We start from the raw sequence: 17,358 nt of genomic DNA on the forward strand, positions 1-17,358 counted from the left end.
GAAGCCAAAAGCCACACCGCGATCACCGCAAATGTCAGCAGACCTTTGGCCGAGTGGGTTTTCCTTCGGGGCCGTTGTCGGGGACCGGCGGCTCCGGACTAGACCCAGTGTAGGGCACCTCGCCCTCTTCCTCCCCCTTCCCCTCCTCAGCCAAGTGAGATGAGGGGGCAGAGGCGTCCCCAAGGTCAGCGGGTCCCAAGGCCCTGCCTCTCACTGGCCTTGCGGTCAACGCGCCCTGCTGGCAGGACAGGGACACCGCGGGCCCCTGCAGACGCTCAGCTCCAGCCCCCGGGTATGAGGGTGCCGGGGCACTTCGGGCAGGAGTAGGGTGCTCAGGGCTGGGGCGGCGGGGGCCTAGGACGGCTGCGCTAACCGACAAGGTCCCGTCGAAGGGTGCACGGTCCACCGCTGCGTCCCTGGAGGCCCCGGCCAGCGAGGGGACCGAGCTTTCGGCGAGGGTGGTGAGCTGCCTGCTGAGCGTGCGCGTCCGGTGCGGGACTCCCCCGGGGCTCTGCCTGCGCCCAGACCTGTGCCGGGTGCGCCTTCTCGGGCGTGGGGCCCCTGGCGGGGGTGTGTGCGTGTGCCCGCGGTGTGCGTGGGCGAAAGGCTGTGGTGTGCAGCATAAGTGTGAGGCGAGACGAGTGTGCAGCGTGTGCCGGGTCCCACCCGTGTCCAGACTTCGGCTGTTGGAGCCTGAGACTGGGAACCAGCGCGGCGAGCTGATCTGCAGCGGTAACCATGGCAACAGATGCTCGGCGGCGCCGCGCGGCCCGTGGGGGCGGGGAGGAGCCCGCGCTCTGTGCATCCGGATGCGCCCCCTCCTCGGTCCCCTCTCCTGCCCCTGGCGCCCGGTCTCCCCTCCCGTCCTCTGGGGCCTGGGGCGGGTAGAGTCGCTCCCGCTGTCCGCCTCCCAGGAGTTTCCTGCACAAAGCGCTTCTCGCCCTCGTGCGGGCGCTGGGGCGCGGTGGTCCTCTCTCGGGAGCAGGGGGACCCTGGACGCACCTGCTCACACTGAAGAGGGGGAGCCGCGGCCATAAGCACCCCAGGCAGGGCACCCCCGCGCCGTCCACGCAGGCTCTTCAGGGTCCTGGGAAGGACTCAAACTCGCTCAGCAGGCAGCACCGCCCGGACTCTGGTCAGCGCCTCCGGACCCAGCCTGCCAGTACCGCGCCTGCCCGCGGCCACTCCGAGCCAGGCCGAGCGATCCTCCTTCCTGTCCCGGCGGCCTTGCGACCCTGGCTTCCAATCATTCAGTCATTCAAAACCTTCGCCAAGTGCAAGACTCCCGAGCGCTGGCCCAGGCCGCCAGACTAGCCAGATCCCCAGATCCAGAGGGGCGTGCGCCTGCCCAGCGTCTGGCCCACCGTCCAGATCAGCCTTGCTGCTAAGCGCAGGGCCACAGGGGCCTTCCCCCGAGGCACCCCAAAACGACCTGGTCCCGAAAGTCCTAGACTCTAAAGTACAGGTGTTCATTCGCGTTCCATCGGAGACCTCGAGCAAAGTCTTAAGTAGTCCTCCATCTCTCCCCAGGGCCGGTGCAGTGCTGGTGCTGTTGTAAAGGAAGAAGGAGGGGCAGCAGGGAGGGACAGGAGGTTCAGAATTCCTCGCACTGGACGCTTTATTTACGTATTAATTTTTTTGAGACAGGATCTCCCTATGTAGCCCAGGCTGGCCTCGAACTCGCGGTGATCCTACCTCAGCTTCCCAAGTACTACAATTACAGGCATTCGCCACCACGCAGGGGTTTTCACTGTGCACTTTAGAAGCTGCTTCAAAAAGGCTTTAAAGGGGGCCAGGGATTCAGCTCAGTGGTTCCGCTGCCTGCCTCTCAAGCGCAAGGACCCAGTTCGATCCCTGGTAACCACCACCACCACCACCACCACCACCACCACCAAAAAAGGCTTCAAACGGTGTTGCGGAGCCCAGGAGCGCCCCCTCCTGGTGACAGCGTGTAGTGCCGGCTCTAAAGGGGCAGGCCAGCCTGACAAAGGGGGCTTTCCGCCCCGCCCCCTGTACACCCTGCTGCGGAGCAACACTTGCGTCTGTCAGTGTCAGTGCCGAGGAGTCTGGATGATTCCTAAGCGTCCGGTCAGCTCCCTAGGGCTGCAGAGAGCGCCAGGGTTGGCTGTTTCAGCCCTGCTTTCCCCGGGAGCTGTTTCAGGTGGGCTGGTGGCAACGTGCGCTTTGTACAGCAAGGCCGGGGTAGGGCACTCGGCCCGCCGGCAGCAGGAGGGCGCAGGGCGCCCAGGACACACGGTGCATCTCTGCCGAGGCCTGGGGAAGTCTTGGGGAGTGGCCGGGGGCGGGCACGGAGCGAAGGTGTTCCCGAAGCTTAAAAAAACCCCCCAAAAGTCGTGTGTGTGTGTGTGTGTGTGTGTGTGTGTGTGTGTGTTAGGGACTGGGGATGTAGCTCAATGCTCTGGGTTCGATTCCCAGTACTGAAAAATAAAAAGTACCCCAGTCCACCCCCTAGAGAGCAGACTGATGAGTCTGAGCACACAGGCAAGGGCTCTGAATTAGGTCTTGTGCGGACCTCGGGTGCTGCCGGCCCCCATGGTGACAGGGACTCTGCTCCTCCGGCCAGGAGGGCAGCTCGGGAGGCCCCCAGGCAGGACCTCCAGCCAGTGGGGTCGGCAGGAGTCCCGTCCTTCCTGGTAACCTACTGTGTCAGTGGGGCCCGGGCCAAGCACAGGTCTACCGCCAGCCGGAAAGAACCTGTTCTGCTGTGTTTGTCAAGGGATTAATTAGCAGTTTCTTCCATGTTGGGGGAGTGGCGGGCGGTCAGGACAGCGGCAGCCTTTGGAGACCCCCCATGTTGGCTACTGCAGCTTCTCAGCATCTGTGGGTGGTGACACAACTGGGCCTTTATTCCGTGGGTGCTGTGTGCTGTGCAGCGCCCCTTTGGGTGACTGTGGCTGAGGTCCGGAGCTTGAGGCAGAAGCTGGTGGCTGGGATCCTTGTGTGGGGACCCCAGTGCTGATTTCCAGGGTGGACCTTGCAGGAGGGGCCGGAGGACGTGTGAGCTGCCGCTGTGGAGTGTGAATCTGGGCAGGTCCTGGGGTGGCCAGGCCTGGGCTGATGCATCAGGGGACAGAGGCACATGGGTGAGGTCTCTGATGAGGTCTCTTGGAGTCCAGGAGACCATGTCAGCAGGAGGGCTGGCTCTGGCTTCCTGCAAGACAGGAGTCAGCTTCCGGGGAAGGACAGGCAGGGTGTGTGGTGGGAAATGGGCAGACAGGATGTGGTGCACCTGTGGGAGCTCCCAAGGCCTCCTGGATGGGACAGCGCAGGGGGCCTCAGCTGGTGAGGCGGGGGTGGGGTGGAGCTCAGGACCTTCTCAGGGGCTGGGGGAGGGACCCCAGAGGGAGGAGGACCCCACACTCCCCTGCCAAGTCCTCTGGATGAGTCAGGACTCTGTCAGTGACAGCCAAGGGCTGCCTTATAACGCCACCTTCCTTTCAGTGGTGCTTCTGGCGCTGCCTTTGGGGAAGAAGCTGGCCACAGACAGCAGCCCTGGCCTTGTCTGAATTGCCAGCTGGGCCGGGGACTGTCATGGGGATACTATGATCACAGTTCTTAGCAGGGCCGCTTCTGTGTGTCACTTCCCTCAGGGCTGTTTGGAGGCCCCATGTTGGCAGCTTCACATTGGCCACCGTGGGAGAATTCACACCCCAGGAATGGGTGAGTGCCGCCAATCCGGGCTTTTTGTTTTGGAGAGTGGGTTTGCTAGCGCACCGTGTCCGTCCCCAAGCCCCCTGGGAATGTGCAGGGGTCCTGTGCCTGCCACTCTCTGGCCCCGTCCCCTTCCTGTGAATCCTGTGCTCCCCCTGCTGAGCCCACCTTCTGGTGTTCGGGAGGTCAAAGCCAGGTGGCAGGCTGTGCAAACTCCAGTGCTGTGGAATTGCACTGAATCCGGGCCCTGTGCCGAAAGACTCGGTGCATACCACGTACTCCAGCCGAGGAGCTGGTTTTGTAGCCAGAAGTGCTCAGGAGCAGACTGAAAACCTAGCCTTTTGATGCAGCTTGGTCCCCCCTTTTGGTGCACAATGAACGGCTCTGGGCTCCAGCATCCCCACTGGTGTGATAGGTTTAGGGCAAAAGGGTCTTTGGGGTCCCTTCCAGCTCTGACCTTGGGCCCTGCAGGCCTGCCCCCCACTGCACACGTCCTCGAGTTCCTCTTCCCCTCCGCCTCACCACCACCCCATCAGCCTTCCCAGTTGGGACAAGGCCACCCTCTTTCCTGTCCTCCGCCCTCTAGACGAGGGCTCTCTCCCGGTCCCTTGATCTGGAGTGCTATGGTTTGGTGCCCTGTGCATGTCACGCACATCATTGAAGGCCTCGAATGTGAGCTGCCCGCCCAGCCACATGCTGGGGGCCAGGCCCTGGACTCCAGGTGCTGCCGGGCCATGGCGCTCCATGGTTGCGTCAAGGGTGAGGAGCACATGTCAAGGCCGAAGTAGAACCCGGGTTCTAGCCCTGCCCCTGTCCAGCATCTTCAGGTCTTGGGAGTGGCTCTGCCTGCCCTGGGACTCAGCCTCAGACCACCCTGCATTTGTGCTTTCTCCTCACCCCCACACACGGTCTCTCCACAAGCCGAGAGCTTAGGGCCTCCTGAAGGTGTCCTCAGTCTGTCCTCGGTGTTACCTCCACCCCTGCTACCAGAATGCCCTGCTTGGACCACTGCAGTGACCTCCTAACTGGCCACCACCTGCTCCGATTTCTGTGCTCCTGCCTAGCACCAGGGCATTCAGGTGACCAGCTACCCCGGGCCAGGCTGTGCCCCAAGGAATGTCCTCTGGGGTTCCTGCTGCACATGGAGGGACCTTGATGGGGCCATGCATGTCAGTGGGCATCCTTCTCACCTGCCAACACCTGCCTCTGCCGCCTCCAGAAGCAGGCTGACCCTCTGGGCTGGCACCCCTGGCCTCTTGCCTGGAGTCTGCCCCCACCCTTGTGCTGGGTGTGACTCCCCTCCCTGTCACTCAGCGCCCACCCCAAGCCCACTGTCCGTGCTGTCTCGTGTGTGCTCACTTCCTGTCCATGCTGCCCCTGCCCCTAGGTTGCATACTCTCCAAGGCGGGGCCTGGCCCCTCCTGTTCACTGTGTCCTCAAGCCCAGACCAGAGCCTGGCTCCAAGCAGGTTCCTCTCTGTACTTCTCGAGGGTTGGCTGACTTTCCTCTGCTTTGGTCCAGACCTGTGACGGCAGGGGACAGAGAAGTGAGGTGGCCCACCAGCTCCGGCAGCTCTCCCCCAAACATAACTCGCTCCCTGCTGAGGGAGCACAGGGTGCCCTGGAGGAAGGAGGGGCAGCAGCTCTGTCCCAATGCCCAGGGGTGTGGCGGGATGTCAGGCTGGGGAGCACGGCCATGCCCTTCCTCCTTCCAGCCTCTGACCTCGACTGGGGGACTTTAGGCCACCTTGACCAGAAGAATCAGGGCTCCCAGCAGTGCCGTCACCGAGTGGAGCTGTTTGCGTGGCAGGAGAGCAGACCCTGTGGGAAGCCAGGGGTCTGGTGAGGGCGGCAGGATGGACCACACCCATCTCCACTGGCCCCTGGGGCACAGCCCACCCTGTGCACACACTGGCCAGGCCCCCCCACCTGATTGGAGCATGGGCCGCAGGGTGTTGGGGTGCCCGTCATTGGCCTCAGGCACAATGCCCAGCAGCTGGCACAGGAGCTCGTACACGTGGATGCTCTCAAGGGGCTCTACCTCCAGGCCTGCCTTGAAGCTGGGGCCCACGGCCCGGAAGATGGTCTTCATGTCCATGTCTCTGTGGTCAAAGCCATGCTCGCCTTGGTTGAACTGGACACTAAATTTCTAGGGGGAGTGCCAGGAGTGCAAGGGTCAGGGCCCCTGGAAGCCCCTTCTGCTTCCCCACCAGTGTTGCCTGTGGATTGGTACCCGTGTGGGTCGAGGCACTCTGGGCCTCAGTTTCTCTGAGTTTCGGGACCCCAAAGACAGCGCCTCGGTGAAAGCTGCTGAAGCAAATGGTCAGTAAGAGGCAGGGTTGCCCCAGGCGAGGCCGGGCCCCGTGGCTGCAGCTGAGGCCGTGACTTCCTTCCTCCCTCATGTCTGCGCCCCCATCTGGCCTCTGCTTCCTGTTCAGCACCCCTTGTCCCTGTGGTTGGTCTCGCCTCTGCAGCTGGAGTCCCCACACTTCACCCTCAGCACACGCACGCATGTGTACACTCCCACACACTCCGATCGCACAGAGATCGGCCTTTGGCAGCCGACACTCCTCAAACTGGGGACTAGCGAGAAGCAGGGGTGCCTTTTGTAGGAGTGGGAGGAGCCTCGGGGGTCCCTTGAGCCAGCCCAGCCCCGTGGGTCCAGCAGACTTACCCCATGGATGACATAGCCCAGGTCGCTGTACATGAGCAGGGGCGTGATCCTGGGGTTGCCGGCGTAGTGGAAGGCCTCGGGGAACCCCTCCTTCCTGTAGACGTGCAGCCTGGGGTGGGCATCCTTGAGCACCCTGTACACCTTCTCCAGCAGCCCCTCCTTGGGAATCAGCATCCCATTCGGCCCGTAGTCCAGGAGCTCGAACTCGATGTTCCCGAAGGAGAAGTTGGGGAACTTGTGGAACTCCACCAAGTCGCTGGCTGTCTTGTGGACGGTCGTCATGCCGTGGTCAGACGTGACGATCAGGTTGAGGCAGCCCGTGAGGTTGTGGTGTTCGATGCTGTCTCGAAGGTAGCCCACAATCCGGTCCACCTGCTTCACCATCTCCCTCCTCTCCGGGGACTCAGGGCCATACCTGTGGCCAGTGGAGTCTGGCTCCCCAAAGTAGAGAGTGACCAGAGCCAGGTCATCCTCGGTCAACCACTTCATCACGGTGTCCACATTCGCCCTCCACTCCTGCTCGTCTTTGTAGTTGTGTGCAATGCCTTCCTTCTGGCTCAGCGTCATGGCCTCTCCTTGGTAGGTGACATTGCCGCCAGGGTAGAAGAAGGAGCCAGTCTTTAAGCCCTGCAGGGGCAAGCTGGCATTAGAGCCACAGGGCTCCCTGCATGTTCTGCAACCACTCACATACCCCACCTGCCGCCTCTGTGTCCCCACTCAGCTCTGCTCCTGCCTGTGGCCATGACACTTTTTATTTTCTAAAGTAGCCCTTGTTTCCCATTATCTGGGCCAGAACCAATTTATGAAGTAGATAAAAATGCCCGGAGCACTCAAGTGCTAAATGACATGATTGATGCAACGTGTCCCCCGACATGCCACGTCTGCATCATCCTTGTGGCTCTGGGTCCCTGTCTTTAGGACAAGCTGCCTAGAGAACCTTCCCTGGTGACCACTGCTGGCCTCCCCTCCTGGACCCTCACCTCGGCGTGCATCTGTCCAGCCCTCACCCTGGCCTCCATCTTCCCATAAATCCACTGCTGCTTCCTTTGTGGCTCCGTCTGTCATAAGGGGCCCTCTGTTCACACAAGCCTGTCTGCAGGCCTGTGCCCTGCCCTTGTTTCCTGTGGATGGAGCACCATGCAGCGCCAGTTCCTTGCTTCGGCTCTCTGTCCTTGGCTGGGGGAGGAGCCCGAGCCTCGGTGCAGGCAGGAGCTTGGGAGCCCAGTGCGGGCTGCGTGGGGTTGGCCTGAGATCTCCCATTTGACTCTGTCGACTGGAAGGCTCTGGAGCATTGCCGATCAGGGGCTCTGGCTCAACACTACCACCCGGCTCCTAGTTGGCCCAGCCCTTGGGAATTCAGCTGTCCATCCTGAGAAGGCCGTGGGCGGGAGGGATTCGTGGCTTCAGTGCTGACTGTATCTCGTTAGCCGCCATGGTCGTCCCCAGCGACTCTTTGCCCCAGGGCTGAGGGCCCAGGGGCATGGCCTGCCCCTGACAGCAGAGGGACGCCCTGCAATCTTAGGGCTCCGGAGAGGACCAGGCAGGGCTAAGGCATGGCCTGAGCCGGTCCTCGGCCCCAGCCACTCCCTCCAGCCTGTCTACTCCTTCTCTTCCGGGACACCAGGAGCCTGGGGCTCCAGGCTCTTACTAGGTCACGGCCTCAGGATCTCCTCTTGCTTGGTAACCCTCTGGCCAGGGCCGCCTTACCTGCCTCTGGGCGGTCATCCAGATGGGCACACTGCCATTGTCCCACCAGCTCTGGATGCCAGGCGTGGTGTAATAGGGCAGCTTCACCTTGGTGGAGACATTGTAGAACATGTTGTGGACGACCCCGTGGTTCTCCACGTATTTGCCTGAGGGAGGAGGCGGCAGGGTGGGAGAAGTGAGCTGCGGCCCCATACTGGCCATCCCAGAGGCCCTGTGGCTTGTCACCCCGCTCCAGGGCCCCTGTTTAATGAGGCCCCCGGGTGTTTTCATTTGCCCTCCATTGGGTGCCACTGACAGAGAGGATTTCTTCGGTGCCCTTATCTCGCTCCTACCACTGTGGGGCCCTTCTTGGAGCAAGGCCTTGTCACCTTTGTCCCCAGGGCCCCTGGGCAGGGCTCCAGGTCCTCACTGCGGCCCCTGCTGGCCCTCCCCCACCCCAAGGCCGACACTCACCAGTGACCAGGGTGAAGTGGCAGGGGCTGGTCAGGGTGACAAAGGCCGGGGTCATGTAGCGAGCTTTCACCCCATCTTGAACCGTGGCGTCCAGGTTGGGGGTGTCCACATCCTGGTCATAGTCCCAGTGGAAGCCATCAAATGACACAAGGAGCAGCTTACTGGGGGCCTTCATGTGGACAGGCGCCCCAGCCCCTGCAGTCAGAGGGGCTGCTAGAGTCACAGCGAGGAGGGTGTCCGAGCATGCCCTGACAGACTCTCCGAATAAGCTGGTGCACAGGGCAGCCTGTGCCAGGAGGAGGGCAAAGTCCCAGGGTCAGGTGGGTGCCTTGTCCTGCGCACCCTCAGGGCGGGGTGGTGCCCAGAAGGACGGTCCTGGCCGAAGGGTGCACTGCGCCCTTGTGGGTGGGTCGGTGTGAACACATCTGTCTCCTTCCCTCCATCAGAGTCCGCTGGGCTCCTCCCCTCCGTCCATTCTCACCTGTCCCCCAGGGAGGATGGGGACCCAGAGCCCAGGGCACAGTAGGGTGTGCATCCACTCGGAAGCAGTGGCTTCCCCAGCCTGGGCAGAAGTTCTGGTTGTTGTGCCCCAGCTCTCACTGAGCCCGGGGACCAGGGTGGGTAGGGTGGACCTTCTCTGCCAGGAGGCCTTTGGGGCTTCCGGCCTCCCTGGGTGGGGCCTGAGAGGTAGGCTACCCCTGTCCACATGGAACCCAGCCTAGAACCCTCTTCCTCCCCTGCTCTGAGGGGGTGAGCCAGACATGACAGTGGCCTGGACCAGGGTGGTGGCTGTAGGATGATGGATGGGGATGGATTTGAGGTGGATTCTGTAGGTTTTGATAAAAGGACTGGTTGCTGGATTGCATGGCGGGGGGGATAAGTCACAATTAAAAAATTTTGTTTTGGAAACAAGTTCTTGATATGTAGTTCAGACTGGCCTGGAACTCAAACTCATAGCAGTCCTCCTGCCTCAGCCTCCCAAGTTCTGGGAGTACAGGCCTGTGCCACCATACCCAGCTCAAAAATTTAAATCTTGAACTGCAAACATGGCAACAGCCGCCCACCTTCCTTTTGCCTTCTGCGGCAGCAGACACAATCACTGAGTGATCACCACTGTACTTGTGTGACATCACAGACCCCATCAGCAGCCTCTGCTGAGGTACAGCCAAGGTTGTGTGGCCCAGGGACCATAGGGTGCAGATTCTGGGCCCCCCTTCCAGATCCATGGAAACACGTTCTCTGGGAAAAAAAATCTGTGTTTGGCGCCCAGCTTGGTGATGGTGTGTGCACTGAAGGTTGAGAGCCACATGATGGGCTGACCACCATCACTGAGCGGGTGTTGAAGGCTGGGGTGCAGGACCCCAACCCTGATGCAGAGGTTACCTGTGTGGGGTGAGCACACATGGACGCATGTGCAGGAAAATTGCAGGCTGCTTGGGACAGCGCATGGGGCCTCCATGGTCACCGGCTTTGGAGAACCCATACAGCTCTCGTGAGCATCTAACATTCATGCAAGACCTACAGGATGAGCTGATCCTGGGAAGCCAGGGACAGACAGGAAATGAAGGAGTACTCAGGGCTGGGAGGGGGCGAGGTCACCCAGGAACCTGTGGATTGTCAATGGGTCTGGGTTTTAGGCTGGGCAGAGATGGCAAGTTGTCTATGATGGCTGCTCTTCACGGCAAGATGGTTGCCAGAAGGAAGACTCCATTTTCCAGCATCCTGTGCAGCAAGGATTGGCCATGTGACCATGTCCTGGCCTATGAGACGTAAGCAGCAGAAATGTGATAACACCCAGGCTTTTGCCACAGAGCGCAGACTCACTCTTCTTTTCTGATTCTTTCTCCCTCTGGTGCCTCCAGTGCTGAGGGTGCCTGGAGCTCCCTGGCACAGTGGGAGTGGCCGAAAGGACCCCTAGGGTGTCCTGAACAGCATGGCCCCCAGCCAGCACTGGGCAGCTTGGCCCCAGGCTCATCTTCTTGGAGAATTCAGCAACCCCTGCTGTAGTTTACTTCCCATGCAGTGGGCTTGCTGTCCCTCTCAGTGGGGCCGTATCCTAGCTGATAACAGAATCCCAGGGCTGGAGTGTAAGAAGGCGCCAGATAGGCTGTGCCAGGTGCCAGGTTGGGACAGGTGAGCTGGGAGCTGATGGCCTGGTGCACGTCTGGCCAGGTAGGGCAGATTTGTGTATCTGGGGCCAGCACTGGGCTTGGTGGAGGGTACAGGGGCAGGTGCGAGTTGTCACTCTGCAGTTTCTCATGCTGCCCCCTCCAGGCTGTGATAGTTTCACATCCCGCTCATCCTCTCCTGCCTACCTGGACGTAGCCTGAGAGTCTGCTCCTGCTGTCCTCGGGACCTTTCTGCCAGGCTTGGCCAACTTGTCCCTTGTTCTGGCTTTGCACCTCGTTCACGTCTGTGTGGAGTCCCTTGGTCCACTGTACGGGTTTCTGCTTCCTTCCTGGCCTCAGAGTGCGTCATGGTGTAGCTGCTGGTTCCAGGCTTTTCCTGTAGACCAGGCAGCAGGCTGGACCCAGGACCTCACTGATGCTTTGAGCTTGCCTGTGGGACTTAGGAATAACCCTGACTTTACAGGTGGGAAACTGAGGCAGAGAGAGGAGGTTAAGGCCATTTGGTGAGTGGGGGAGCTGAACTTGAACCCACATTTAACTCCCTCTTCTAACCACTTCAGCACACCATCAGTTTACTGGCCTTGTTCACTTAGGATGCTTTTGGGGTTTGGGGCCACATATACCTTTTTCTTTAAAAAATAGTGCAGCCGGGCCAGGGATTTAGCTCAGTGGTTCTGCTGCCTGCCTCGCAAGCGCAAGGACCCAAGTTCGATACCCGTTACCAAAAAAAAATAGTGTAGCTGTGAATGCCTTGCCATCCCTGATTTCTTTCTTTTCCATTACATTTACTTCCTTGGGGGTGCTGTTCTTAGAGAGAGGCATTGGACAAATGACTTCAGGGTTGCTTGTTCCTGCTGATGGACTGGTGTCAGATGACAAGACTATCTCCTTGAGCTAGCTCTAGTTAGCCTCTTCTGTGTCTTCAAGGCCTGGACCTTGGCCTCTGTCCTTGGCTGATTGAGCCTAAGCCTAGCATCTTGCTAGTTGATTTGGCAAAAATCCAAAAATTCTGTCTGATCTCCACCCTGGAGATCTGATCAGATTCCTCACCCCCTCTCCCTCACTTCAATCTCCGATCTCCCTGTCCCTGCTTGCAGCAGGGATCCTGGGGAGTGGCCTAGCAAGAATGCCTGTGGCCTTGATGTTTCCTCTTAGTAATTTTCCGTCCCCACCCTGTTCCATGGCTGGGTAGCACAGCCTGTCTTTGTTGTAGTCAGATTGAGCCCGATCTCTCCTCTACCATAAAACCCCACTGTACTGGCCCCCTCCGTGCAGTCTTCCTGTCTGTAACAGAGGTCATGAATAATTTTGTCCTTAGCATAGAAAAGGTCAAAGTGGGCTGAAGGGGTAGCTCAGTGGTGAGCACTTGCCTCGCATGTGTGAGGCCCTGAGTTCCTTCCCCAGAGCCACAGAAGAATAAAAGGTTGAGGCAGTTGGTGGTGCCCCCAGCCCCTCTGCCCTCTCAGCGCTGCCTCCCTTAAGTTTTATTTTTTTTATGCTTCCTCTTTGGTGGCTGAGCGGGTGTGATAACATCTTAAGCTATTATCTGGAGAGGTTAGGTGCTTTTCCACCTCAGGATTGCTTGTCTGCCTCCCCAAGGGCAGGGTGTTTATTGCCCTTGACGGTTGATGAAGGGGGCCCCAGCACTGGGTCCTGCCGTGTTATTGGTTCTTTAGGTAGTTGGTGGTGGGTAGCGTTGGAGTTTATGACTTGGAATATATTTTCCTGGTAAACGTTTGTCACTTATGCTTGCCACTTGGATGTTGGGTGTGTCTTGGTAGATGGCAGAGTCTAAGGCCCTCGAGGCAGGGCCTGGTGTGTTGGTCATTGCTGTGTCCCCAAGGATTGGCAGCGTCCTGTGTAGTGAAGGGCTTAGTACAGTTTTGTTGAATGAATAAATAAATTTAGGGGAAAATTTATACCATATTTATTATATTTTCTGGTGAGGCAAAACTATTTTTTTTTTTTCAATACTGGTGATTGAACCCAGGGCCTTTTATTTTATTGTACTGTGCTTTAATTTTAAGACAGAGTCCCACAAGCTTGCTAAGTTGCCCAGGCTGGGCTTGAACTTATGATTCTCCCACCTCAGCCTCCCAGAATGCTGGAATTACAAGTATGTGCCACTGAACTGCCATAGGCAAAACTTCTTTTTTGAGACCAGGTCTTGCTATGCAGCTCAGGCTGGCCTTGCACTCACTATTTAGCTCATGTTGATCTCAAACTCGAAGCAATTCTCCTGCCTCAGACTCCCGAGTGCTGGGATTATAGCTATGTGCCACCATGCCCACCTCCAAAACTGTTTTTTTTAAAGTAACCTTTTTTTTTTTGGTACCGGGGATTGAACTCGGGTCCTTGTGCTTGTGAGACAGGCGGTGGAACCACTGAGCTAAATCGCTGGCCCTAAAATAGACTTTTATTTTGCAACAGTTTTAGGTATCCCAACAAATTGCCAAGACAGGATGGAGAGCTCTGGTACACACCAGGTGCAGTCCCGCACATCTGTAATCCCGCCACTCTGGGATACTGAAGCAAGAGGATCACAGATGTGAGCTCAATCCAGGCAATTTAGCAAATCAGCAAGATCCTGTTTCAAAATAAACATTTCCAAAAGAGCTGGGCAAGTAGCTCAGTGAGAAGGCCCTAGTAACACGCACGCGCGCGCACGCACACGCATACACACGCCGCGCACGCGCACGGCTCCCTGTCACGCCGCATCAGCATCTCAGGTTAGTATCGTGCATTTCCATGATCAATGAGCCTTACTGACGAGCTACCGTGAGCCCAAGTCCACCCGTGGTTCAGGTTTCCTTAGCTTTTAACCGAACCCTCTTCTCCTGGGTCCTCTCCACGCCCTTCAGTCCTCCGTCTTCCTCAGCTCCTCTTGGCTACGACATTTTCCTAGACTCCCCTTGTTTGTGATGACCGTGACAGTTTTGAGGCGCGCCGCGCAGGGGTTTTTGGTTTTCTCGTGACTGGGTTGAGGTTTTGGGTTTTGGGGGGTGGCCCTCTAAGGTAAAACGCCTTCTCCTCATGTCGCACGGAGGGCGCTGTGGTCAGCGGGACCTGGCCTGGAGTCGGCCATGGTCGCCTGGCCTCCCGCGCAGAGCCTGCTGGGACTCGCACTGCAAGGTCTCCTGCTGTTCCCTGTCTCAGCCTCCTCTGCGGCCAGAGAGGAAGATGGCCCTGTGCCCTCATGCCACCGTGGCAGGGTGTCCTCCCTGGGGGGCGGCACCCACATTATTTATTTACAAAGTGTAAAGTGTGGGGTTTTGCCCCCACAGTTCTATATTTAGTCATTTCTTTGTATCAGTGTGAACTCACAGAGATTTACTTTATGCAGTACTTTGAATTCTCATTCAATATTCCTTAATTTGCTCTCAAATTGCTCTCGCTTTGGCCCCTGGGGGGGTCTTTCAGTTGGCGCCTGTGTTCTTGTCACATGGCCCCCCGTGTATAGGTGTGGTGTGTTGTGTGCAGTGTGTGTGTGTCCGTCTGATGTGATGTGCTATGTGTGAGTATTGTGTATGTGTGTACATGCATGTGCATGAGTGTACAGGTGTGTGTCCTGTGTTTCTGTGCATGGAGGCATGTGCATGTCTGCATCTCTGGTGTGTTTGTGTGTGTGTGTTGAGCACCTCCACTCTCTGTCACTTCAAGGTGCCCCAAGCTCACCGCAGTCTCCAGCCTCTATCCTAGATTCAGATCACATCAGATGTGAGTTACTCTTGGCTTTTTTTTGTTGTTGTTGTTACTGAGGATTGAACCCAGGCCCTTCATACTAAGCTACATCCTCAGCCTTTTAAAAAATTTTTATTTGAGACAAGGTCACGTTCCATTCAGCCACTGAGTTGCCCAGACTGGGCTCCAAGTTGGGATCCTCCTGCCTCAGCCTCCCAGGGTGCTGGGATCACAGGAATGCACCACCACACCTGACTTAAGGATTGTTCTTTGCTACCGACTTTGGAAATGTTGACGGTCATCGCCCCAGTCCAGCTATTCTTTTTTTTTGAGACAGAGTGGGTCTTACATGTAGTCCAGGCTACTCAAACTCATGATCTTTCTGCCTCAGCCTCCAGAGTGGCTCTAGGTTGCTCTTTGCCACTGAATGGACAGGAACATTTAAAGTTATCATCCTAGCTTTTCTTTTTGTTATTGAGTTTTTTTTTTTTTTGGAGACAAAGTCTCATATGTAGCCCAGGCTGGACTAGAATTCATGATCCTCCTGCCTCAGCCTCCTGAGTGCTGGGGTTACCAGTGTGCACCCCAGCTGTTCTTTCCACTGGGGTCCCCAGCTCATTAGGAGACTGAGCATGGACAGGCATGGCTGTGTGGGTGGCCCCTCCCGGGTGTGGAGTGCAGCTCCCTGAGGACGTGGTACAGGCATGTAAGATGTCTGCTGCTTTTCTTGCCCGGGGCTCCTTGGGCCCTGCAGGACTGGACCTGAGGCTTCTTTGGCCTGGGGAATCAGGTAGCACTGGCACCTGTGCAGGTGGACTTGCCCAAGCAGCCGAGCCATGCCTGGGACTCAGGTCCAGGGCACCATCTGTAGGTCCGGACTGGCCAGCCCAGGCCTGCACTCTGACTCTGCTGGTGACCAAGGGACGTACAGAGCATTGTCTTCCATGGGGCCAGTGGTGCCAGTGATACCTGTTCTCGTCACCCGGTGTGAATGAGACATAGCTGGTCATGTGTGTCCCTTGGGAGGCTGTGGGAAGCAGGCCCCGGTGTGGGCCCAGGGCCAGGGCACAGTAGGCACTTAGTGGTCACCGCAGGTGCCCTCTGCCTGTGCCCCTGCTCCCTGCCGACTTCGCAGCAGTGGACTGGTGCCCTTGTGGGTCTGCTCTCTCCTTCTGGGCCTGTGGTGTACTCAGGCTGTGGCTGCCAGAGAGCCCCAGATGCCTGTGGGGGGTGCTCGTGCCCTCTGTTGAAGGAGTCGTGGAGCCCTGAGCCTACCCTCAATTCCCATGGTGACCCCGGGGCAGCGTGGTGGAAGGTGGGTCTCCTGACTCCCAAGCAGCATCTTGGAAGTGTCATGGCCGACATGCTGCTTGCTCTTGGGGATGCTGAAGGTAGAGCGGCCTGGCTGTGTGCAGTGGCTGGCTGGAGTCCTGTGGGCAGGGAACTGGACACAGAAGAATTTCACTTGAGGACATGGCGGTGAGTCTGCCCAGACAGATGGGGTCCGGGATGGCTCTGTCTGCCCTCTGGGGAGAATTCTGCAGCCCAGGGGTGGGGTGGAGCTGCATCCACACCTCCCTCAGACACTGGGACAGTGGGAGGCCACTGGGCCTGGACAAAGATCTTCATGTACGTCCTGGGGACTGCTGGCTCTAGGACCATGGCATTGGAGTAGGTGAAGATTCCTTCTCATGGGTCCCAATAGCCCACTGGCTCTTGGGGGTCACGCTGAGAAAAGCAGCCTCCCTCTTGTTCCCCAGAGTGACCAGCAGACCTGTACCCCTCCTGGCTCTGGGTCCTGTCCCATCCCAGGCACCCCTGTTCCCCGGCTGCCTGGTGCCAGGTGTTCTCTGACTACCAGGGCCAGCCTGATTTTCTCCAGGCAGGGTTTATTAGCAGGCTTCTCCGCTGTGTCAACTGCTGCTGCCTCGTAGGATTTCTCAGGGTCTTTATCTTGCTGCTGCCTGGCTAAATGAGAATTAATATTTTAACAGGATTATGTGCGATGGTGGGTCAGCTCCGTCATCAGGGAGGCGCTCCCTCTTTCGAGGCCCTTCTGGCTCACGCCTCCTGCTGTGTAGGAAGCTGTGGATGGATGTGGGGGCCTGGCACTTTGGGGCCACATTGCTCCAGACTCTGGGACAGGGTGGGATGAGGGGTTGGGCTCCATTAGGGCTGTGCCCATTTCCTGCGGGTCCTGGGGCTCGGCCCTGAGGAGCAAGGGTCTGCTCTTGTCCCTGTCTGGTGTCTGTCTCCTGGCATGAGATTGGGGTTCTCGTAATTGTATGCTTGAGCTGGTCGCTCCGGTCTCTGCTTCTGTCATCTCTGTGTCTGGCCCTGTGTGATTCATGTGAGAGCCACAGTCACTGGGTTCAGGCAGAAAGGTCTCATCTCAGCATCCTTCATATGCCTGAGAAGTCCCTCATTCCAGGTAAGTGCCCATTACCAGGCTCCGGAGATTAGGTTGTGGTCATGTCCTCGTGAGGTTCACCATTCCACTCATCCCCCATCCCTCGACTTGGGGAACGACCTTCCTCCTCTTTCCCAGAAATTTCTTCTCTCACACCTAGAATTGCCAGGTGTGAGCCTTTGCCCCTTTGTGTTCACCTGTGTCCCACGTTTGTGCCTGAAGCTGCCTGTGAGCTGGGCATCTCCCCCGTTTTGAGCCAAGGGACCTCAACAACTCAGCCTACACAAGGGTCCCCAGACCAGCTCCCACAGGGACTGTCCTCCTGGTGGCCACCTGCTCATCCTTCCCGTCTGTCCGTCACTCCCGGAAGCTTTGCATCACTTGCCATGCTGTCTGCAGACACAGAAAGACTCTGAGCAGTGTTGGTGGGTGGCCACCCCTGGACTCATGAAATGGCCCATCTGTTGGGCACACACCTGGCTGTAGAACCTCAGTCAGGGCCTAAATCATGGGATCAGGAACATCCCTATTCTGTTCCTGTCTCACTTTCCTTTTCTACTTTCAAGAGCAGTTTTAGGGTTACAGTGAAACTGAGCAGCAGGCACAGAGTGCCTGTACCCCTGGTCCCCACAC

The 17,358-nt window shown here is 58.2% G+C and overlaps 1 protein-coding gene across 4 annotated transcripts; it reads right to left on the minus strand.

Annotated features, from left to right (window-relative positions):
* Positions 1-271: 271 nt before the first annotated feature.
* Positions 272-9,489, minus strand: Enpp7 (ectonucleotide pyrophosphatase/phosphodiesterase 7). Of its 4 annotated transcripts, XM_021241225.2 has the most exons (6): positions 8,506-9,488; positions 8,053-8,198; positions 6,346-6,972; positions 5,601-5,820; positions 5,395-5,492; positions 272-5,195 (listed from the first exon to the last, which is right to left on the minus strand). In XM_021241225.2, exons 1-5 carry the CDS (start codon positions 8,678-8,680, stop codon positions 5,410-5,412), a joined length of 1,251 nt encoding a protein of 416 aa, XP_021096884.2. In that variant the 5' UTR covers positions 8,681-9,488; the 3' UTR covers positions 272-5,195; positions 5,395-5,409. The 4 variants fall into 4 exon arrangements, 3 of the variants coding, with proteins under 3 accessions (XP_021096884.2, XP_012933562.2, XP_087064483.1); XR_015450204.1 differs by lacking the exon at positions 5,601-5,820 and having other exon boundaries at positions 8,506-9,489; XM_013078108.3 differs by having other exon boundaries at positions 272-5,492.
* Between the last annotated feature and the right edge of the window lie 7,869 nt (positions 9,490-17,358).

This window comes from Heterocephalus glaber, unplaced genomic scaffold (assembly GCF_053883595.1).
Source record: "Heterocephalus glaber isolate CG9 unplaced genomic scaffold, H.glaber_assembly_v1.0 deba00000937, whole genome shotgun sequence".
Lineage (NCBI taxonomy): Eukaryota > Metazoa > Chordata > Mammalia > Rodentia > Bathyergidae > Heterocephalus > Heterocephalus glaber.